General features: G+C 40.2%; 1 protein-coding gene across 4 annotated transcripts in view; it reads left to right on the top strand.

Annotated features, from left to right (window-relative positions):
• The first annotated feature begins 447 nt into the window (after positions 1 to 447).
• PNCK (pregnancy up-regulated nonubiquitous CaM kinase) overlaps positions 448 to 24975 on the top strand; it is a 37710-nt gene continuing 13182 nt past the window's right edge. Inside the window, exons 1-5 of one of the 4 annotated variants that reach the window (XM_034434183.3) lie at positions 448 to 528; positions 7527 to 7640; positions 9459 to 9590; positions 11687 to 11761; positions 12627 to 12765. In XM_034434183.3, the coding sequence (XP_034290074.1) occupies positions 7564 to 7640; positions 9459 to 9590; positions 11687 to 11761; positions 12627 to 12765 (423 nt within the window). In that variant the 5' untranslated portion in view covers positions 448 to 528; positions 7527 to 7563. Of the gene's footprint in view, positions 672 to 807; positions 944 to 7526; positions 7641 to 9458; positions 9591 to 11686; positions 11762 to 12626; positions 12766 to 24975 lie in introns of those variants that run through there. The other 3 variants (XM_034434181.2, XM_034434182.3, XM_034434184.3) reach the window with 3 other exon arrangements.

Raw genomic sequence — 24975 nt, 5'->3', positions numbered from 1 at the left:
TGGAGGACATCAGGCTGCCCTGGAGTTGGCCGGTGGATAGACAGATTTATTCATTGAATTATAAATCACATCTATATGGCTGCCCATCTCACAGAAGATGACAAGATAAGGGCTATCTCCCATGCCTTGCTAGAATCTTGTAAAGTTGATCTGCAGTATTATTCTCAATCACAGTATACTTGGGAGAGAGAGAAAGCTTGAGTTAGCTGAAGGTAAGACCCAGGAAGGTTGGTTTCCCTCCTGATTTGTAAGCCAATCTCTTTACACACTACCTCATCAGCCCCCATGATTCAGAGGTACACTGCTTCTGCTCTTAGAGGTTTTACTTCAGGGACGTGCCTAAATCGCCTATCTGTCTTTCCCAGGCTGCAGATCCGAGAAGTCCAGCTGCGGGATGACCACTGGTGTCCCACTTGGCTTGATTTCCAGCCGCTTCCCTAAGCCCACGTCCGCCTGTTATTGCCTTACAAGGCAGGGGCTAAGAGACGCCTAAGGAAGACGGAGTAGAAGGGTGGAGTAAGCCCTCAGGCAAGGCGTGGCGTGGCGTGGCGTGGCGAGGTGGGTCGGGCTGGCTGGCGGGAGAGGCAAAGTGCGGGCTAGAGGATGGGAAGGGGGACTGCCAGCAGCCCGTGGCCTGGGCTAACTTCAAGGGGCTCAGGACTTTGAAGCAGGTAAGTGAGAAGGACGAGGGAGAAAGGGAGGAGAAATCGGACTCGGGGGGGCGAGGTAGGGTCGGTTTCCGTTCCTCGCCCGCGCTTGCCCACGCACCCACGCGCGTCTCGCTCGGTCCACTCGCCGCCCCACCCAGCCGCTCGCCTGCACCACCGGGCTGGGAAGCGCGCGGGATGCAGAGACGCCTGAGGAATGTAAACGAGCCCGGATTGCAGCGGATCCGGGCTGGGTGGAGGAAGAGGAAGATCGTGTTTTTGTGAAACCGGGAGAGGTAGAACAACCAGGGCTGGGAGGACCCGGGAAAAAGGGGAGACCGGGAAGCGGGGTTTTCTTGCGGGGGATTCAAAGGGAACGAGGCACCCAGCTCTTGCCTTCGCCTGAGGCTGGGTTGATTTATGCGCTTCTTCCTGGCTTCCCATCCTAAGCAAAGGGCAGCTGATGCTAAGGGATGCGCTTGCACAACCTCACACGCACGTCCGAAGTTGGGGTGGGTGGAAAGCAGGGAGAGCCTTCGTGAGGGTGCGTAAACGAAAGCAATGCTGAAACCCTAGACGCCCGCCTGGCCGGCAAGTCACTTTTTCCAGTTATTTTAGCGCAAAATGCTTCGGGTTGCCCCGGCTGTAAAGTTGAGCTTAGACCTGTGCGCTGGATACCGCTGCCCAGCCGTTGTTTCGGCAGGAAAACTGCGGAGGCCTCTTGGAATCCCCCCCCCCCCCCCATCGGGGTAGAAAGCGCTCGTCTTGGTTGCGCTGGGCTTCCAAACAGGTGGCCGTACCATTGGCTGGAAGAGGGGTGGGTGGGTCGTGCGAATCTGAAAATACTTCATTTTAAGCTGTGTTACTGGAAGCCTACGTGTTGCGGTTCTTAAGTGGAGGCCCTAGCAGGCTTTATTTCTTTCATCAGTCGGGTTCACTCAACTAAGTCTGTATATCCATTTTCTTGACTCCTTCTATCCCTGCATATCCTCCTTCCATTCTTGTAACATGATGTATGCATCTCCATACCATTCGCAAAATTATCTCCATTAACATTTCCTTTTTTGTGAATGCCACCTTACCTTAAATATATCCCTCTTTCCCCAACTCGCCTCCCTCCCTTCTTTTCACCTGTCACCAAATTTCCTTTCTGCACCTCTGTTCTTTTCATCCTCTCTCATTCCTCATCAGTTCCCCTTTTCATGGCAACAGGTTGTCAAACCATTTATGCAGGCTCAGACCTTATTGTCACAAAGTGTGTGCATGCCTGAGCAAACACACATATGTTTTACTTATCTTGCATGGAAACATTTGTTGTTTCATCAGAGATTGGAGAAGACACATAGCATCGTTTACAAGGATTGATGGGTAACTGCCTTTACTGCACATATCAATATTTTTTCAACATTTTATAAAAACCAGGTATTGTCAACTACAACAAAAGAAAATGCCTGCATGTTTATGTGTGCTTTTGCATTCATCAGACACTACTGTAGCTTTTGTAATTTTCACCTACTTCTTCCCATTCTCCAAAGATGATAATATTTTTGACATCGTGAAAACATACCATATCATTGGAATATGGGGTACAGTGCAATGCATTGTACACTTTATATAGATTCAGACAGTTTCACCTCAGGCCAAAGGAATAAACACCAGACATGGCACACAAACAACCTTCCTAGACTAACTGAACTCTAGTCAAGACACACTGATATGTGTGTGTATACACACACACACACACATTATATATAGACACATATAAGTACATACATATATATGTTTTTATACACAGTATGTATGTATGAGTATAGGTATATATATATGTATATGTGCATGTGTGTGTGTATGTGTGTGTGTGTGTGTGTGTGTCTGTCTGTCTGTCTATCTCTCTCTCTCTCTCTCTCTCTCTCTGTATCTGTATCTGTATCTGTATCTGTATCTGCCTATGCCTATGCCTATGCCTGCCTGTCTACCTACCTACCTACCTATCTACCTATATGACTCTGCTGTTAAACATAGAAATTCTCCAGGATCAATAAGCAGTTCCAAATAACCATATATATCACTAGAAACGGAGTCCAAAGGTTTATAATTATTTGAAGAATATAAGAGTATAGGAAAAGATTCCTCAACCTGGGGTCTTCTAAATGAGTTTGGACTAGGAGTCCTAGAATTCTCTACCCAGCAAATCGGGAAGGAAGAATCCAGGTTAGGGAAGGCTGGATAGCAGTCGGACTTGGAGGAGGAAGACCTGACATTTGCATGGCTGCTTCATCAGGCCTTCTGGTTAGCAGTGAGCAACTAGTACCTGTACAGGTACTCCTCGACTTACAACCACGGTTGAGCCCAAAATCTCTGTTGCTAAGTGAGACAGCTGTTAAGTGAATTCTGCCCCATTTTACGACCTTCCTTGCCGCAGCTGTTAAGTGAATCACTGCAGTTGTGAAGTTAGAAACAACTGTTGTTAAGCGAGTCACTTAACAACAGTGAGTCTGGTTTCCCCATTGACTTTGCTGGTCAGAAGATTGCAAAAAGTAATCACATGAGCCCAGGATACTACAAACATCATAAATAGGACCAGTGTCTGAATTTTGATCACGTGACCCTGGGGATGCTACAATGGTTGTAAGTGTGAAGAATGGTCATCAGTCATTTTTTTTCAATGCCATTGTAACTTTGAACACTCACTAAATGAAGTGTTGTTAGTCGAGAACTACCTGTAGTAAGTTTCTTCTGTAGCGAGCTACTCATCAGATTTATTGTCTCAAAGGCCACTAGTCCTCCACGTCTATTTTGCATCCAATGGGCAAATGGGAAAATCAAGTGGTATCTCTCAAAGAAGCGGATGTGGTTTTGTCATCTGACTACCAGTTTCTGCAGTAGGTATCATTCTTTTTTTTTTTTATGCTCAACTTTCACGACACATATTAATTGCCTGTCATTCATGCCCACCCTGGCTATTTGAGGCACCAGTGGTGCAGCTTTCTAGTTGGCAAATGCACACATCTCATCTGCCAACTCCAACTGAAACTACTCTGCTTTGTATAAAAAAACAATTCATCCAGTTAGTGAGAGCATTCATTCCTTTAGGTAATACATTCTTGCAGATTCCAAAGAAGTAATACCGTAGTAGTAGTGAAGGCTTATTTAAAAAAAAGAAAAACTCTGCTTTATTAAGGTTGGAGCAACGAGGAGGGACTTCTCTAGCATAAGAACTCTGGGCTGGAAAGAAGGCAGATGGCACTAGTCTCTGGCAGCTCAAGATCAGGACTGCAGGAGGCTCAAGATGCCCTCTGCCAAGGACACAAAGCATACCTTGTCTTCACTTCACTCTTACAGTCCTTTGGGGAAATTGAAAAGGGGGGCATGCAAGGGTGAACCACGTTGCTTGACTCAGGGACCCAAATAATTGAAGAGCAAACAAGATGGGAGGGAGATAAATGTATCCACTCATCAGGTCACTCTTTCATTTCTTCAATTGGCTTAATTTATCCCCTTCCCATCAAACTTTATTTACTCTGAAAGAGAGAAACCTATAGATGGGGGCATATGGGACAGGAGGGAGGTTTGATTCCCTTTTGACCCTAAGTGTTTTTTTTTATTTTCATCCTGAAACATCTCGAAAGAAGAGAGGGAAAAATGCCATAATGAGAGCTTTCCCCTTCTTGTCTGTTCTTCTTTTCCCAGATTGGTCTTCTCCAACCTGGTGCCCTCTAAAGCATAGGGGATTATGTAATTTGGCACATGTAGAAGGATTCATTTGGGGGGGCATTGATCTGTTTTCTTTACATGGGCTGTTTCAGACAGTGATTTAAGGTATAAAAGAAGTATATTGTCTCTTTTTTTTCCTTCCTGAAGTGATCGTGGTTTATAATAAAGCTGGCCTAAGTAGCTACAAAAAGGGCTTGCAATTATTTCTTTCTCTGTCTCTCACACATGAATGCATTCGTAGAAATGCACACATAGAGATTATAAAAGCAAAAGTTTGATGTGGAAATAGAATATAAAAGTGTGAAATGCTGCTTGTTCTTATCACTTGAAAAGATATGTTCTTCATTTGAAATGACAGCCTAAGCACACTTCTTAATAAATCTGTCCAGATCAATTTTTCTTCTGTTCAGTTGAGTGGACATCTCTCTGTTGCAGTGGGAAATATGTACAAGAGAATTTTTCAAAATTTTAACCAGATTCTGTCTAATTCTGAAAACAAATACAAATGATCAGACCATCTTGTCTAATAGTGAATTACAGCTACTCTTTGACGTACAATCTTTTTATGGCACTGAAAAAAGAGACATGACTATTTTTCACACCTACAACTGCTGTAGCATCATGTGATCAAAATACAGACGCTTGGCAACTGCTGTGTATTTATGACAGTTGTGTTACCCTGAGGTCATGTGGTTACTATTTTGTGACCTTCCCAGCCAGCTTTGGACACCCAATGTCCAGATTCCATAATGACTGCATGATCCACTTAACTGCAGTGGTTCGTTTAAACAACAGTGGCAGAAAAGTTGGCAAAATCGGTCACAACTCACTTAACTGCCTTGCTTAGCAATAGAAATTTTGGGCTCAATTGTGATCTTAAATCGAGGATTACCTCAAGGATTATGCGGGAGCACAGTGGTTAGATTGCAGTTCTGCAGGCTACTTCTGCTGATCACTGGCTGTCAGCAGTTTGGCAGATTGAATCTCACCAGGTTGACTCAGCCTTCCATCCTTCCGAGGTGGGTAAAATGAAGACCCAGATTGTTGGGGGCAATATGCTGACTCTGTAAACCGCTTAGAGAGGGCTGTAAAGCACTGTGAAGCGGTATATAAGTCCAAGTGCTATTGCTATTGCTACCTGTCTTTTTGTTGGTCTAAAACCAAATAAAAGTTGATTGGTTGAATTACTTTTTTCCTAGCATCTCTGATGCGTAAATAGTAAGCTGGTTATTTTACATTTTATTAGTAAATTATACTAAAGAAACAGAATCATGATCGGTGATAATATGGTCAGAAATAATATAGCTAATCAGCTTTTACACTATATAATTTTCTTTCTGTAAAACCACCGATTATTATTTGTTGCTATTAATGAATCTGCCATTACTTTCTCATTTTAGGATACTTCTTCCTAAATATTAGGGAAAAAGGTCAAAGATGCTAGATTTTCATAACCATTTTGCTTTTGTAATAATTTTTTTTACTCTCTAGAACAGCTTTACTTAAGAGTTTATATTAAGCTTTTACTTGACAAAACAGCCTGGCTTGTTCTCATGCTTCAAACTACAAGTGGATGTGCTGAAGTTGGCAAACTTCTCATGCAGGGGTGGGTTCTACTTACCTTTACTACCGGTTCGCAACAGGATTGCACATGCGAGTGTGCAGATCGCTGATGACAACATCCAGAGTGGTGGGCGGGGCCTCCCGCCATTTTTTTTAAAAAAAGTTTTTTATTAGTAGTTCAAAATTAAAAACATTGGACATAGATATGACATCACTGGTCCCAAGCATCTTCCAACACTTTAAACTAATACATAATATACTAATGATAATATAATAATATATTCCTTAAACCTTAGACGTTATTTAAACATAGTATAATAGTAGTAATTTATACCTTATTCCTATACAATTATACATATCTATACAATTCAGATACATATTTATCTATAATAATATATATAATTCTAGTCTAACACTACACATTTGTCTCAGCTATCCTCCTTTTATCTAACTATTCATAGAATTTTGCCCAGATTTTATAGTACAATGTTTCGCTTTTATCCTTGAGTCCCAAGGTGAGTCTATCCATTTCTGCGCAGTTGAAAATTTTTAATAGTATTTGCTCTTCAGTTGGGGTATCTTTCTCTTTCCACTTCTGCACCAAGGCTATCCATGCCATTGTAAGTATATGCAGTAGTAGATAATTTATGTCTTTCTTGTATTTGCCCTCTGCCATTCCCAAAAGGAAAAGTTCCGGTTTGACTTCTATGTTTATTAACAAATTTTTTTCCAACCAACTCTTTATCAGATTCCAATATTTTTTTGCCTTTGGGAACTGGTCCGAACCGGGGGCAACCTACCACTGCTCTCATGCCACTGTGACAAATTACCACTTCCTGTTGCTTGTAGGCGCTATTGACGCTTGAATAAGAAACCCCAAAAGTTGCCAAAGTGGTCCAAATGTGGTCTTTATTTTTTAATTTTTTAAATTATTTTTTATTCCACTAGACTCCATAGGAATTCATGGCATTTCGCAGATCAAAATGATCTGGGATTGGGATTTTCTGAATTCAAGTTGTTTTCTATAGCCCCAGTTATGTGGCTATGGGGAGCATCTTCTTAATTGTCAGGATGTGAACAGAAGTCTACCTTTGCTCGGTTCAAATGTGCCTTTATAATCAAACCTTAAACCATTTGGACAGAACACACCACAGGGCAACTGTAGCTTCTGGCAGTCCGGTGGCCTCTAGTTGTGATAAGTTGCAGTTTCCAGACATCGGGACAACTTCTTGGAAAGACTTGCAGATAATGTGGTTGTAGATCCTACCCCTGAAATGGGGAGACCTCCTCAGGTGTTATCAAGCACAGCAGAACATGGAATCTTCCGAAAACTGCCTTTCCTTCTATTTCAAGAATATTTGGAACTGAGAACGAACTTCCTGGTGATGTATACACAAAATGTATCTGGGTGTTGCCTTTTAAATCTCCATTTCAGACTCAAAATGTTTTCTTCGGTATCATACAGTAGAGGGGAGTGGCCGGAAGATTTCTGGCCCAAGGAGCCATGGGAACAGGCTGACCCCTTTCTAGATGTTTCCATTACAAATTTCCCTCTCTGTTTGTGACTTTTTTTTCTCCTCATCTCTACCTCCCTATCCCCAGATCTTTCTGGCTGGCCTGCTTTGAGCTGTTGTTCATAATGCCTCTTGGGAAAGGCTGGAAGAAAACAGTGGAAGACATCGCCAGTGTCTACGACATCAAGGAGAAGCTGGGCGCGTGAGTAAAAAGGGTGGGCTGGCTCAAGATCTGCATGGGCACTCTCCTGCTCTGGGAATCCTGCCCTTGCGGGCTTCATCTCACCCTCCATTTCTTGACATATTTACTTACTTTCCATGCTCTGGGTTAGCCCTTCTCTATTTTTACACTCCCCTTCCCCAACTTGGGAAGCTGAATTGTTGGGGATCTCATAGGCCACGTCGTCTGGGGGATTCAGAGTCTTGGGGTGCAAGGTTGAAGGAGGCTAGTATAGCTTCAGTCGTTTTGCTTTCCCTCCACCTACTTCCATTTCTCTTTTTTTCCTTTCCCAGTCACATTTATCATGCAGTTAAACCACGCTTCCCTCCTGGTCTTCGTACCCCTCCAGTATTAAGTAGTGGATTGATGTTAAAGATGGTGCGATTTTAAATATATGCCTGAAGAAGCATCCCCCTCCTCCCCCGCCGTGTAGCAGATAATCTCACATGTACAATGTTGCAGTGTTTGTAGTCTGAGATCTGCCTTCCACTCTCCTGTTCTCCATCCCTAGCATGAAGCTGACTGCTCCCCATCTGCTTTCCCTGCCCTGAGGTCCTCATCTTGCCCCGCCAGCCCAGCCAGGTCTCTCTCTCTCTCTCTGCGGCTGGCTGTGGTCCCTCCTCCTGGAAGCCTCTTCTGCAGACCCCGGGAATGCTGCAGCCCAATCTGCTTCATTTGCATACTGCGATCCCATTGGCTTTGATGCCCTCGGACATATCTGACGTGCATTGGACAATAATAGACCCGGAGCCAGAGGGAATTTGCGGAGGATGGTGGGAAAGAAGACAGGTTAACCTTTTCTTAACCAAATGCACCAAGCCTTCTAATTTGGATGAAAGGCAGAGAATCCAAATCCCTTTCCAGAGAGACATCAAACGGGCTTCATCTTCGTTTTGCTCAGGTTTCCTAGGGAATGCCTCCCTGTTGTTTTCTCTGCAGCACTAGGAAATCAGGGTCACACAAGAGAATGAGTCAGCCAGTCCTGGAAAAATATGCATGTTTCCAGTTTGCATACTCAATACTGGAGATGCTTCAGCCAATTTATTTCAAAATCATAAAGCGTCAACCAAGGGATCAAACACACCTGAATTAGCTCCAGTTTGGTGTGTGATAGAGCAAAGATGGGTGGGTGGGTAGGGGGAAGGAAGACCCTTGGGGGAGCCTGTGTAGTAAGTCTCAAAATATTCTACCACCTTTGTATTTTGGTCACTCTCACTTACTTTGAATGACTTCCCTCCTGCAAAGCCAAAAACAAAACGTAATCTCCCCCAAAACAATTAATTTCCCCTCCCTCCTTTAAACTATTCATTCTGTCCCCCTCTCCCAATTTTAAAAATAAGGCAAAGTTCTATTGACTGATTCCATATTTTGAAGCGGAACTCACAATCACTTATTTGTCCCAGAACAGGTTTGAAGCAAATTGAACATTTTTTTCCCCATGTAGCAACTCTAAACTCAGACAATCTGCAGGGAGTTAAAAGAATTACATTGGCGGCATGGCAACGCTTTTTCCCTTACAATCGCAATGCTGCTTTTGCTTAACATCCAGTCCAATAAAAGGTTCCAAGGAATTTAAGGGAAAAAAAACACAAACAAAAAAACCCCAAACCCAGCTTTCCTAGAAATCACACTTAATTTAGTTGGCCATAAAGTACATAAACAGACTTATGTGTATACTGCTGAATTGCTATTGCAGCTGTATCGGATTTGTGTAAGGAATTTTAGTGACTGCTTATGTAGTTGTGAACACTTACACTTACATGCCTCTATTCCGCCTTCCTTTAATTCTTGTTCTTACAGAGGGGCCTTTTCAGAAGTGGTCTTGGCCCAGGAACATGGTTCTCAGCGCCTTGTAGCCCTCAAATGTATTCCTAAAAAAGCACTGCGAGGTAAAGAAGCAGCTGTGGAGAATGAAATTGCTGTGCTCAAAAAGTAAGTCAGCTTGCATTTCTGCACTTTTATGCCAGGATGTGAAATGAATTTCCTGGTTCAGTGCTCAGGATCCATTTTTGTATTGGGACTTCATTTGGTTCAGAAACAACAATTATAATAATAATAACTTAATGCAAGTATAGATGATGTTTCACTTATCTTGTAGAGAGTCCAGTTTCCAGACATGGAAAAGAGATAACATTGTCTGTCCTTTTAGCTGTATGGCAAAGGGAAAATCAGAGAGGCAACTTGACTTGTAAGCATTTTTTGCACAGGCCAACCTATCACAGTTCTGGACTCAGAAGGCAATGCCTTTTCTCTTTGGGTAAGGGAATGCTGTTTCCCTATGGTTTTGATCTCCTTCCCTTGAGTGCACTTTTCCATTCTTTTAACTTTTGGGAATGTCTGGGCTTAAATAAAGCCACATTTAGCAGGGATTTCAGTGAATTTTGCAGGGATAATCTTATTTATTCCACATTTTAGTCTTCAGCAAAGAACCTCAGAGTGATGTGCGTTTCCTAAGAATTTCTCTAGCCAGGTTAAAGTTAAAGATAGTAATTGTTTCAAGATTACTTACTTAACTATGCAATAAACATGTCCTAGCAGTTGTGGATTTTTTTTGTCATGATCTCCTTCAGCTCACTGCCAACCCACATCTGAGTTGCCTTAAGTTATCCTTAAAAAGGTCTTCTCCCTTAGGCAGCATTCATTTAGCGACACCGTAATGGACAGAATCAGCTCGACACCTAATGTCAACTTTAGGCTGATGGGGGTATGACCTCTCCCATCTGGTCCTTCTCTATATTCTGGGGCCATTCTGTCCATTTGAGGACACTAGTAGGAGAAGGTGGTCTTATAAACCAACTTCTCCCCCTGTACCCATCAAGTCTCCAAACTGATCCCCAGCTAAAAGACCTGTACTTAAAAAAACAGATCAGCCCAACTAACAGCTAAGAGGTACTGGAATTGGGCCAGGGGGAAATACAAGGAAAAGGACTCCTACTGCATCAAGTGGTTCCCCCTCCATTATTAGCAGTTAGATTACTTTTAAACCTGGATTTACTGATCTTTCAGGGAAGCACTAAAACTATGTCTAAAAATCACCTGAAAATAGCTAATAAGTACAGGGAAACTCTCTTATCCCCCGACCCTTCCATACCTGTCAGCTGCACCATGAAGCTATCCCCAATTCCCATCAGCTCCTTTTTTGTGTGGCTTTGCTGGAAAATATGGGAGAGCTGTGTGGTGATTTACACACCACAACTGGGAGAGAAGTCAGCTTAATTGGGGAGAGCTGGCCTTTTTACCCTCTACATTTCTAATCCTACCATAGCATCAGAATCTGCTCTCCCCTTTTTCTGCCACCTCTCACAACCTGGTGTACAGCTGGCAGATATATAATCCACCTTTCAGAACTTGCTTCTTCCTCTGCCCCATCCCACTTAAAGAGTGTAACTGGTAGATTCGCAGCAGCTGTTAATGTTTGGTGGAAGAAGAGGGAAGTCAAACTATGGAAATCTACCAACCTCCTTAACTTGCTCTCTATGTAATAAACAAGCACTAGTAAATAAGCACCATTTTCTGGCTAGTGGTTGGCAATGGGAGCAACAGGTTTTATGCTAGGATATTTTTTTGCTCAAGGATTGGTGGAGAGCAATCTTTAACTATAGAGAAGAGTCCCTAGTGAGATTCCTATCTGAGTAGGGCTTCACCCAACTCTAACCAAACTTTCAGCCTTAGGAGTATCTACATGGCTTTCATTATGCTTCCTACACATGTAGGAGATCACCAGGCTGAGCCCGAGGGAGGGGTCAAATGCATCATCAGTCATGAGTCCCTTCGTGTCCACAAGAGATCTAAGTTAGCCCACCTTGAATTCCTTTCTTTTTTTTAACTCCCACTAATTTCCCTTGACCATTAGTAGTTCAGATTCTTGTAGAGAACTTGAGCTTACAATAAATCTTTATAGACATTTGGATTGCCTGGATCTCTGATTTCCCTGGTGCTTGACAATACATACCTTTCTGGAAAGGCGAGGGTAGATTCTTGGGGTATTGGCTGCTCTTCACTCTCCCATCTCCTAATTTTTGTTGTAGGATTCAACATGAGAACATTGTTGCTCTGGAAGATATTTATGAAAGTCCCACTCATTTGTACCTTGCCATGCAGCTGTGAGTAGAAGTCCCTACCCTATGAATATGTTTCTACTTGTGAGGTCTGGGGTAGGCAATTTGTCCTCTGGGATAAATGTCTACTTTTGGAGGGATATAAAATGGCATTACAATTCTTTTGTTGATCACAACAATGCATAGTTCTTTCAAAGAAAAAGGTCTTTGCATCGAAGTTACAACTAAAATTAATCTTTTTCTGATTGGTGCAATCCTGATTGTAATTTGAGGAATTGCATTTGAAGGGTGGCATCTTGGGAAGGGTTGGTCATAATAATCAGATAGCATAGAGAAGGCAAGTCTGCAGAGAATCAAGAGCAAATGATATTTGAGATACTTAGTTTTATTCCAAGTCCATGTAAGAATGAATTTGGAAGAGACAACTAGAGAGAGATAGCATCTTGAACCCTCCAAATAAAGGAACCCAGTTTGTAGGACCAGCTTACCTTTTTCTGGTATGAACAGAAGCTCTGCAGCTCACCATACCAAATATATGTATGTATGTATATAGGAGTATATAGTTGTGCTTTTGAATCAGTGTTGACTCCCAGTAACTGTCTGGACAATTTTCCCGGCAAGATTTCAGAAGTGGTTTGCCCTTCTTCTTCCATGGCCCAAGGCCATCCCACTGTCTTTGTGCCTAAGGTGGGATTGAATTTCTGATCTTCAGGTTTCTAGTGTGACATCTTAACCACTACACCAAACTGACTCAAAGGCATAAAATCAACAAATCAGCACCACCCATATAAACTGCATGTTAGGTTCCCTAGTCCCCCTTTTCAATTGGGAAAGAAAATTATTCCTGATAGTTGGATTCTTCCTCTTGCTGAAAGAGTGTGAATATAAATCAGCTTTCTCCTGGGTGCAGGGTGACAGGCGGAGAACTCTTTGACCGCATCATTGAACGAGGCTATTACACAGAAAAGGATGCCAGCCAGCTCATCCGGCAGGTGTTAGAGGCTGTGAATTACCTACATGATCTGGGAATCGTTCATCGGGATCTCAAAGTGAGTATGTTGGGATGCTTTGGGGTGTCCAGCAGGTCCCAACTTTATTACAAGAGAGAGGACCCTCCCCCCAAGAACAGGAGCCATGCTTTGCTGATAGACATCTATATTTAGCCTTTGAGGTTGTCCACCCAGACATAAACTGAGCAACATGGTATATGCAGTACAATGCAGCAAGCCATGTGCAGATCTGTAGATTGGGGAAACAAAACAACCACTTCATAAGCACATGGCACAACATAGGAGAACAACCACATCAGGATTAAATTTAGCAGTCCATCTGCATTTCAAAGATACAGGCCACTCTTTTGAAGCAAAGTCCACATTTTGGATAGAGAGGATCCCTAGTTTGAAAGAGGGGGTCAAAGAGGCCATCTATGTCAAAATTGAACAGCTCTCTCTCAACAGAGGGGGAGGTATATGATATAATCTATCTCCAATCTACAATATAGTCATTTCAACAGTTCCAAGAAGTCTCCACAGCCATTTGCACCACTCAGGTGATCCTGAGGACACAGATAAGCCTCCAGGTGAGGCTTAACAACTTGCTAATAGAATGCAAATGACCAGCTGTCTGCAAGGAGTAAAATTCTTTCCATTCCACACCACCCAGTCAGAACTGAAGAAGCTTCTTGGATGAGAAGCTAAATGTCGTCAAAGAAAAAACCAGGAAGTCCAGTTATCTCTTTAAAAAAGCACCTGGGGATTTAGTCTGGTTATAGAGTTAACATATTTTTTCTGGATTTCCAAAATAAATTGAACTACAAACCACCTGAGGGGGTCTGTGTTGGCACAAAAACTAAGCTGCCATTACCACCAAAAAGAAGGTTTTAAAAAAGCCTACCTTTTGGAATTAAGAATGGTGCAGTCAGCCTAATTCCAGGCGTTACCCATTCCATAGGGATGTTTTGGGGGAATTTGTTCTGAATTTTGTTCTTTGCCATTCACAGTTGGATTTGGCCCATTTTTGAACTCCATCTTTCATTGATTTTTTCCAACCATGCAAAATTTAATCCCATTTTCCCAGTTTTCAGAGAGTTTTTCTGCTTAGACTCCTGAATTGTGGATATATGTAGAACCTAGAACGCATGATATATATTTTTCTTAGCTTCAGTTGAATTGAGAATTAAAATTAGCTAGGGTTATGTTGTGTGTTAAACTGGCTCAGTGCGTTGTACAGAAGCAGCTTTGCTTTTAGGATGTCAATGAGAACACAGATTTTGTAATATAGCCAAGGTACTTATCTATGTTTGTAAAGTAATCAAAGTACTTGACTATGAGTTCTGAAGGGAAGAGGTTATTCTAAAATGTGATCTACACATTTCTGAATATGTTACTTCAGTATGTAACCTATCTATAAAATCAGCTCCTGGATTTTGTCTCTTTGCCACATGTTGGCATAACCAAGATGTAAACTAAGAGTGAGGCTACATGGAGGAAGCAGATGAATTTTGTATATCTAATTTTTGTCTAGGAAAAAAAAAAGACAGGTTTATCTTAACCAGACTTCGTGCCAGCTCTTTGCAACGAGTAAGCAAATGTGAGGCTTTGCTGTGAGGGATACTTTTAGCCCAAAGCTGGCAGTTGGGAAGATCAGGAGTGGGATAATTAGTCTCTCTGGAGTTCTCACAAATCTCCGCTTTTAATGTTGCAATTAGGCAGGTATTCAGGTACGGAAAGGGAATAAGGGGCAGGAATGGTTAATTCTCCTGGTTAATTCTCTCTTCAAGTGTAATCTTATTTGCATTAAGACCAAAATTCAGAATGTGAAATTCACTGTAATGTGTTACTGCAGTTACCCTGTCTTCTGTTACAATCTATGAGTCAGAATTTAGTCAGCAGAACTAAAAGCAATGCAAAGCTGTTTTCTACAAGAAATGGTGGTCCCCAGAGAAAGAATCCAGATTCAGGGTCAATTTTTTTTGGTCTGCCAAAAAAAAAAAAAAAGGGGCCATTTGGAAGAAGGAAGTGAGAGGGAGGATGGAAAGATCAGAGTGTAACATGGAAAATATTCCATCCCCCAAATCAGTATTTCTCAACCTTGGCAACTTGAAGAGGGGTGGACTTCAACACCCAGAATTCTCCTGCTAGCCATGCTGGCTGGGAAATTCTGGGATTTGAAACCTGTCCATCTTCATGTTGCCAAGATTGAGAAACACTACCCTGAATTAACCTTCTGAATGGAAGTGCAATTGTCACTTAGTAAGATGCAGATTTTGCTCCTGCTGCATCAGAGTCTTCCTTCTTTTATATGCAAATGGCTGCTGCTCAGGTGTGCATGGAAAAATGTACTGTGCTGATTAATGAATGCAGAATAGAGGAAGTCCCACATTTGCATGCTGACATTGGATCTGTCTTCCTAGGAAACGAAGGAGATGCAATATTTTGGTTTGATAGTGATGAGTGTATGCATCCCAATAACTGTCCATTTTAGAGCACTAGTCTATGCTACAATACCACTGCTAGTCTGGAGAGCCACTGCGATCTGAACAAGTGACTGAGGCTTAGTCCGCATCTAGCAAAGCATCCCATTCTTATGGGCGGCTTTGGGTTAGGCCTGGAAGAATAAATCAGTTTCTGTCCTCTCCATAATGATTAACGAGGCTGTTACTATCAATAGAACTTTTTGCCAGCACTGATAGTCTCTGATCAATTTATCTTCTGTTGGCTTCTTTTTTTTAACACCTTCAATTTTTCCAAGTGTATGGGTTCTTCTGCAACATCTCCTATCTTGGCATTATGACTCTGATCTAGAATAAAGTTTTAGTTTTTACTTCGTCTAGCACAGAATTGTTCTTCTTGTGGTCCAAGTATTCTCAACAATTTTATCTGGCACTATAATTCAAGACTGTCATCTTTTCATTGACTAGATTTTCTTATTGCCTAGCTTTCACAGCAATATGCTGCATCTGGGAAAAACATGGCCATTGCAATACATATCTTTAGTATTTTATCCAGGCTTATCATAGGCTTTTTTCTAAGTAGTAAATGTTTCTTTGGCTCATGGCTTGTAAATTTTTGAGTCTTTGAACAAGGAAGAGCCGTGCTCTTAAGATTCTTCTATTCCAGCAAGCCGGCCTGGCCTAATTTTCTCCCCTGTTTTAAAATTCTTTTACATCGAAATTTTAATTTGTTTTAAATTATTGGGATTTTTTAATTGTCTTGGGCTAAATTATTTAATCTGATTTTAATTATATCTTTTAACTTTTGTATTTATGTATTTTATTTTGTGCCTGTTCACCGCCCTGAGTCCTTCAGGAGTAGGACGGTATATAAATCTAATAAAAGAAAAAAAAGGAAAGAAAAAGGAAGAAGATAAAGCCTGTGATTACTTTAATTTATCTCTCTGTTTTGTGGGGTCAGCATTTCTTGTAATCTTGGTCCTCCCTCCTTCCCCATGCCCAATCTTTTACTAGTGAGACGCAGACTGCCTTTTATGAGTGAGAAGCAGTTTTGTATTTACTTTTTTTCATCTTCAAACAAGAAATTTGTTAATTTTTTTTTGCTTCCCATCAAATACAACCGATGGGAAGCATATATTATTAATTTCTTCCAAAATTTTCAGTTCCAATTATGATATCTTCCATAGCGTTCCTCAACTTATTCTGCGTATGAGTTAAATGATAACATGCAGTTTTGGCATACTCCTTTTTCTAATTATTTAGTTTTTAGTATAGTTTTTCTTATTATTTGTTTTAACTGTTGCTTCCTGGCCATTGTAGAGATTATTCAATAGGCTGATGAAGTGGCCAGGTACACCTTTTAAGGGCTATTCACTCTGTATGGTGAAAGGCCTTTGTATAATCAATAAGCAAAAATAGATGTCTTTACCTTTTGTATTATCCACTGGAAGTTAGGAATGTGGGTTCTAGTCCAACTTACCCTTTTACCTTTTCTTGTCCCATGTATGAATTCTGAACTGCAAAATCCTGAACATTATCTTAATAATGTGTGAGATAAGTCCAATTCAGCGGTTTGAGTAGTTCTTAAAACATCACTTTGTAAAAGTATTGGAATATAAATTAATCTTTTCCACTCTTTTCCATTCCTACTTAACAATCTCAAATATCACTTTAACTGCATCATTTTGTAAAATTGTAAATGCTTCTGCTGTATCTCCTACAGCTTTATTGTTACCAGTGTTTCCTAGGACTTATTTAATTTTACTTTCCAGGACATCTAGTTTCAACACAGTGATCAAACCTGTACATCAGTGGTGGGTTTCAATTTTTTTTACTACCGGTTCTATGGGTGTGGCTTGGTGGGTATGGCAGGGGAAGGATACTGTAAAATCTTCATTCCCGCCCCACTCCAGGGGAAGATTACTGCAAAATCCCCATTTCCTCCTGATCAGGTGGGACTCGGGAGGCAGAGAATAGATGGGGGTGGGGCCAGTCAGAGGTGGCATTTACCAGTTCTCTGAACTACTCAAAATTTCCGCTACCGGTTCTCCAGAACTGGTCAGAACCTACTGAAACCCACCTCTGCTGTACATATATTATTGTTTGGAGGAACTTCCTTTATTGTTCTTTTATATACTTGCACCATCTTTTCTTGATATGTTTCTTCTCCAGTATATCTTTCTTTTGTCTTTTCATGCTCATATTTTCACAATAGGGCCTTTTATAAGCTGTGGTGGCACAGTGGTTAGAATGCAGTATTGCAGACTGACTCTGCCCACAGCCAGGAGTTCGATTCTGACCAGCTCTAGGTTGACTCACCTTCCATCCTTCCAAGGTCGGTCAAATGAGGACCCAGATTGTTGGGAGCATTATGCTGACATTGTAAACGGACCAGAGTGCTGTAAACCACTATGGAGTGGCATATAACTCTAAGTGTAATTGCTATTTGTTTTATGTAATTTTTAAAAATAAGGCTCTTTTCATTCCCATTCAGATGTTCTCTTCAGTTTCTTGGTGTTGCCTACTGATACATAATTCCTTGCCTTTGCTGCTTTTTCTGGAATTTAGCATTAGATTGCCATTTGCCTTCTGCTTTCCTTCTGTTATTTCTGATGTATTGTGGAGTTTAGAAGTTGGAATTTTATTCTTGGTTCACAAAAAAACCCGAGACCAGTTCTTCTGGTTTAAGACAATGTGGTATATTTATCCAAGTTGTACAAATAACGAATGAGGAATGCAGAAAGCTTTCCTCACACAGAAACCAACAATTGTTGACCTGAGATAAGTGGATAAGAAGATATAAACTAAATTCACCAAGCTAGGAGATGCATGAAGTAGAGTCCCTTATCACAATAAAGGGGATAAGCAGAAGGCCCAGCTTCTTTGCTCAGTGGGGCAAATTAGGGAAAAAGAGGAATCAAATGGCATTTCAAGGTCTGGGTCCAAATACTTACCTCATTAGTAAGATTAAGATTGCCGGCTATACTAAAGATAAAGGTAAAGGTTTCCTCTGTCCAGTTGTGTCCAACTCTAGGGGGCAGTGCTCATCTTCATTTCTTAGCCAAGGGAACCGGTATTGTCCGAAGTTGCTTCTGTGGTAAAGTGACCAGTATGACTATACGTTGAGGTGCATGAAGCGCTTTTTCATCTCCACCAAAATGGCACCTATTTATCTACTTGCAGTTGCATGCTTTCAAAGTGCTAGGTTGGCAGGAGCTGAAACAAGTACAGGAGCTCATTCCATCATGGGTCTTGAATTGCCAACCTTCTGGTCAATAAGCCCAGCATCTTAACCGCTAAGCCACCACACCACTTCTGAGCTATACTGTGTAATGATTTACATTCTATGGATTGGCACATTTCTCCCTGTTTCTATATACCATCCTCACTGACCTAAGCTTGGGGTTCCCAGTTTGCTTTGGCTAGGGTTCAGCAGTGACAGTGAAGGTATCTTAATAAAGACAATCAAACTCAGACCGCTATTGTTCCAGTTCTTGTTTTAGTAGAGCAGCTCCTCCCCCAGGATAATATTATCAAACAGCCATTTAGCTTTGTTCTGCTTTTTGCGTTTCAGGATACTTTTGTTTGTTACATCTTTAAGAAATTCACAGGTTTTTTTGTCTAGAAACCTTTAAGCAGTCTATTTATCAAATTGAGTCTGCAAGATCTATTCTTTACCCTTGCTGCATACTCATGAAGTTGAATACTGTTGGTCTGATTATTTTGTTTAAGTTGTCATTTTGTAGGCAGGGACTAGTAATCTGTGCCATAATTAGCACCAGGTCTTGTTTGTGCTGACCAAAGTCTGTTTTTGTTTACTGAGTATATAGTCTACAATACATTATTGATTTTTGGTGTTGTCCATCCAGTAATGTCTGTATGTAGAGTTACCTTTTAGATTGTGGAAGGAGGTATTTGCTATAAACATTGAATTTTCTTGCCAGAATTCTTATTAGTCTCTCTCCTACTTTGTTTTGTACACAGAGAAAAGTTTTCCTATTATTCCAGATGGTATTACATAGCTTTTTGAGAGCCAGTTTGGTGGCTAAGACCTCAAGCTATAAATCAGGAGACAGTTCTAGTCCCACCTTAGGCATGAAGCCAAACCACAGGGTGACCTTGGGCCAGCCACTCTCCAGGAATTTGTCCAAGCAGTTACCAGGAATCAAGACTGACTCAAAGGAACCAACCAAATAACAAAAAAGACAAACATCCTTTTTAGTATGATCTCTTCTTTTGGTTTAGCATGTTGCCATAAAACTTTCTCTGTGTCAGATGTAAATGCCTTATTCTCTAATGTGTAAATAGTATATGAATGGGATATTAGGGGTTAACTTATTCTTCAATTCCTAATATATTCATGATTCACCACTCCTACTTATAGCTCCACCCATTGTATATATAAGGAGCCACCTTCACCCTTTTCCTCGCTTCTATCTGTGAATATTCAGTGAATATAGAATGCCTATTGTAAATAAAAGGAAGTATATTTAAACCTTTAATTCTTACTATTATTATTGAGTCTGATCCTGAAAATATTGCAACAAGCTGGTAGCAGAGGATGGTTAATTGACTCAATAAAAAAACTTAAAAATGTCTAAGAAGGATAGGCCCAACACCAGGGCCTACAGCAAAGAAATGGAAACAGAACAAGAAATAATCAACGAATCCACAAACGCAATTTCAAGAGAATCCGAAGAATACACCACTGAAGACGAAGAAATAATAGATGAAAATGATGACCAGGAGGAAATCGAAATAGAGAATAACGAACTCAGGTCAGGGATATTAAAACTATTAAAAAGCCAGAAAAATGATGAAAGCCTCATCGCGAACCTCCAAGAAATGCTGAAGAACAGCGGAGCAGCGAGAGAGAAAAACATCACTAATGAGAAGTCTAAAGAACCAAAAATTGTAAGTGATATGACTACAGAGAAAGTCATTAAGAAGAAGAAAAAATGTGATCCCGCGCGAAATTTTGAATGGCAGCCATCTTGGTTTCAACAGGCCTCCAAGGTGAGCGAAGCAGAGCCAATCAAAATGCTCAGTTCAAAATTTCTAGCGCGAAAAACGTTATCAGATAACGAAAATGAGAAAGAGGATTCAAACTCCACTGAAGAGTCAGAATCAGAAAGTGAAGATGACTCAACGAAATCCCAAGTAAAGTCAGCGATGAAAACGCTTTTTGCTGCATTTGGGCCAAAACTAAAAATTACTAAAAAGCCGCCGAAGAAGAGAGCAAGCAAGCCGATACCTCAAGACCTGCACGCTCCCATCCTGACTTCGAGAGCGACGACGCCCGAACCTAGAGAGCCATGTCGATTCCGCCCTACACCACAGACCGAAGCAAGTGACAACGCCCACAAAAGGAAAAGAAGAACAGCCGCCGTCGCCAGAACTCCCAAGGCCGAACCAGAGACCGACTCGTCTGAAGAGGAGCAGAGCGAACGAGCCGCGATGGAGAGAACCTTTCACGACGACGTCGGAGAAGAAATGGACAACGCGCATGCGCGAAACTACACAGACGGTCCAGGAAGACATGAACTGGTGAGAGAACCGCGCAGACTCGTTGCGAGCATCCCCATGCCGTTTTGCAATTTTCTACACTTGCGAGACCACGGACTACCTCAGGTTGTAAGTAATGGACAAAATAATGTGGGAAACTTACCTAGTGACTTCCCAAAACTAAGGGTTGATGGAATTAATTTGCAAGAATGGTATCAACAGCTCCAGGTTGTCTTTATGAAGGAGAACTTACTATTTTTTATCACTAGTCCCCCAAAAAGACCTTGGACTTTAAAAATAGATTGTCTACACCATAGAGCTTTTTTCTTAATAATATCTAGTGTGTCTCCTGCAATGTATCATAGCATCAAACCAAATCTGACTGTTTCAGAAATTATTCAATGCATGTTTAATTTGTTTCACAGCGACAGTGTAGCTACCACCACAAGAATGTCTAAGGATTTCTTTTCATCTAGGGTAAAACCAGGGGTTTCCATAAGTGAGCATTTAATATCTTTAAACAAAATAAGAGCTGAGCTGCACTTGAGGGGGGAGGTGATTTCAGACCAAACAATGAAAAGTGTTATTATCAACTCACTTGATTCATCATGGGATAGTTTTATGTCACATTTAGACACTATCAATCTAGGATATTTATCCATAGAAAGTCTATCCAACAAATTGATAGCAGAAGACAATTCGAGAAAAAATCGTTCTAGCAATCACGCAGAACACAAACCTTTTAGGAAAGTAGCTTTCCAAGAAAAATATAATGAAACATACAAATGTCACAATTGTGGATCCAGGGAACACAATAGAAGAGATTGCCCCAAAATTCCAAAGGAAAGACATAGGTCAGAATATAGGAACAAATACAATTATAGACAGTCCTCCATAGATAGAAATAGATATAGAAGCCCACCAAATTACAGAGAAAATAGAGGGGGCAGAGAAAATTCAAAGGATAGAAAATCTGGTTCACTGAATGGACTAAATAAACAAGACAACACTAAAATACAGCAAAATGAGAACAATAATTGGCTTATTGATTCTGGAGCAACTAATCACACCACTAATAACAAAAATATATTGTCTTCATTTACAGAAGATAAATTTGTAATAAAGGTAGCTAACCAAGAGAGGGTTCAAGTATTAGGCAGAGGAAACGTAACTTTGCCTGGTCTAGGAAAAATAGAGGGGGTATTGTTAATACCTGAAATACCTCATAACATACTAAGTGCCATAAAACTAAGTAGAGATTCTGACATTAATATAGTTTTCTCAAAGGGAAAAGCGACTTTGGAGAAGAATAAGACAAATGTAGGCACTGTAATGATTAAAGGAGGCCTACCTTATCTGATAATAAAGGAAGAATGGTTGCATAACATTGATTCAAATATAGAAAATTGTATTGAGGCAGATGATGAAAACATTAGCAACAGTGACAATGATGAATGTAAAATATCTCATGATCATACAGATGCACACGATAAAAAAAAACCAAAAATAGGTAAGCCAATTCATGATGAGTGTGCTCACATCTTACATAGGAAGTTAGGACATGCCAGTTTTCCTGTAGTACAAAAAATGACTGAACACGCAGAAGGTGTCAAAATAAAAAATTGTGAAAACTATTTGGAATGCTCAGTATGTAAATCTACAAAACTAAAAACTAGTCCCAGGCCAAGAAAATCTACTAGATCAACTAACAAAATTTTTGACTTAGTACACATGGACCTAGTAGGTCCATTAACTCCATCAATCACTTATAGAAAACGTTACTTCCTGACAATAGTAGACGATTATAGTCGTTATGGGTTTGTTTACACATTAAAACATAAAGATGAAACCTTTCAAAAATTTAAGGAATTTTACAAACGCATAGAAACACAACACAATATCAGAATAAAACAAATTATGACAGATAGGGGATGTGAATTCATGTCTAAAGAATTCTCCCAATGGTTAAAAGATAGAGGAATGCTACATTACACGTCCAGCCCGTTTTCTGCGTTTCAAAACGGGATTGCACAGAGAAAGAATTCCACATTACAAACAATGATTAGGTGCACATTGGAGGATGCTGGCTTAAGCAAACAATTTTGGTCAGAAGCCTTACATTATTCAAATTACACACAAAATAGAACCTGGTCTAGTATTATAAATAAGACACCATATGAAGTAATGTATAATAGGAAACCAAAATTAGCACACATGCACATTTTTGGAGTCACTGCAGACGTACACATACCTAAACAGTTGAGAAGAAAGGGAGAAAATGTATCCAGAAGACTCAGATTCATGGGATACGAAACTGGCACCAAAGGATACAGATTCATTGATAATAATAACAAATTTATAGTTTCCAGAACAGCTGTGTTCCATGAACAGGCTAACTGGTCTAAATTACATCTTAATGAAATATTTCCAAATAAATGCAAAGAAACAAAATCTCATGAGGAAGGGACCATAGAAAAACAAAATATCAACAAACAGAAAAGCAAAACCAAAACTTGGACAAATAGTCAACACAAAATAAAGACAGACACACTAACAAAAAAGGAAGCAAGATATTTGCATGATAACAATAGCAAACCTGAAAGAGTCATTAGGAACAATAGGAATCAAATGCCAAATAAATACAGAGATTACATAATGCATATGGATGGTGAACCAATAACACCTAATACATATGAAGAAGTGTTAAAACTTCCTCGTGAAGAAAAAGAAAAATGGGAACTAGCTATGAAGAAAGAGATGGAAAGTTTACAAGGATTAAATGTATTTACACCTGCAATAGCACCTAAAGATAAAACAATTATTGGTACCAGGTGGATATATAAAATTAAAAATTTAGAAGGAGGCAATACTCTATACAAAGCTAGATTAGTTGCACAAGGTTATGCACAGAAATATCCGGAGGACTATACTGACACGTATTCCCCCACAGTAAGAACAGAAAGTGTCAAAACAGCTTTAGTGGTAGCATCAGCACTCAACCTTGAAGTATTTCAATATGACATACAGACTGCGTATCTACACGCGAAACTAGATAAGGAAATATATGTAAGAGCACCTCACAGTCAATACACCAACAAAAATGAAATTTGGTTGTTGAATAAGAGTTTATATGGATTAAAACAATCTGGTAAAAGATGGTATGATTGTTTAGTAAAAGTACTTAAGACCATGGATTTCAATGCTACCACTGCTGATAACTGTTTCTTTGTCAAAAAGGGTGATGATTACATTGAATTTGTATTGATTTATGTAGATGACATTTTATATATAGGAAAACACAAAGAGAGAAGAGAAACTTTTGTAAATAAGTTAAATGAACATTTCTCGTTGAAATCCCTGGGTAAAGTGAACAAATATCTTGGTGTCCAAATTAATAAGACTAGAAGGGGATTCAAACTTACTCAGAGAGATAAGATTATAGAATTTTTAAATAAATGCAATTTAATCAATGCCAAACCCTGTGATACCCCTATGCAAACTGATTTTCTTAGAAATACTGATGAATCTTCTCCTGAATTCAAGGATAACACATTTTATAGATCAATCATAGGTTCACTTCTTTATATATCTAATTGGACTAGGCCAGATATCGCCTTACCACTCAATTTACTATCCAGACACGTCAGCAAACCCACAATGTACCATTGGGAAGCTGTTAAAAGAATTCTAAGATATCTGAAAAGTACACTAGATTTTTGCTTAGTATTAGAGCCTAGTGATAATAAAGAACCAAAGCTTGTATGTTACGCAGATGCGGATTGGGCTGGAGACACGTCATGCAGAAAAAGTACATCTGGTTATATTTTTCTCTTAAATGACTGTCCAGTTTACTGGTACACTGGTAAACAAGAACTAGTAGCCACTTCAACGACAGAAGCGGAATATGTTTGTTTATCCAAAGCTGCAAATAACCTTGTATGGTTTAACGATCTAATTTCAGATGTTTGGAAAAAACCTGCTTTGCCTTTTGTTATGTATGAAGACAATAAAGCAGCCATTGAAATATCTAGATCCGATGCCATTGGACAAAGGTCCAGGCATATAGATATAAAGTTTAAACATGTGAGACAATTATCTCAGGATGGATTTATTAAGGCAGTGCACTGTGATACTTCAGAACAATTAGCTGACATATTGACAAAGCCTTTACCTTCTAAACAGCACAAATATTTAACTTCTAAACTGCATATCTTGTATTGTCCCGAATCTGAATGTAATTGGTGTTGTATAACGAACCGGCATTTAGAGGGGGATTTGTCAGATGTAAATGCCTTATTCTCTA

The sequence above is a fragment of the Pantherophis guttatus genome, chromosome 2 (assembly GCF_059756535.1).
Source record: "Pantherophis guttatus breed Tessera chromosome 2, ASM5975653v1, whole genome shotgun sequence".
In the NCBI taxonomy this organism is placed as follows: domain Eukaryota; kingdom Metazoa; phylum Chordata; class Lepidosauria; order Squamata; family Colubridae; genus Pantherophis; species Pantherophis guttatus.
This window is presented reverse-complemented; position numbering and strand designations above follow the sequence as displayed.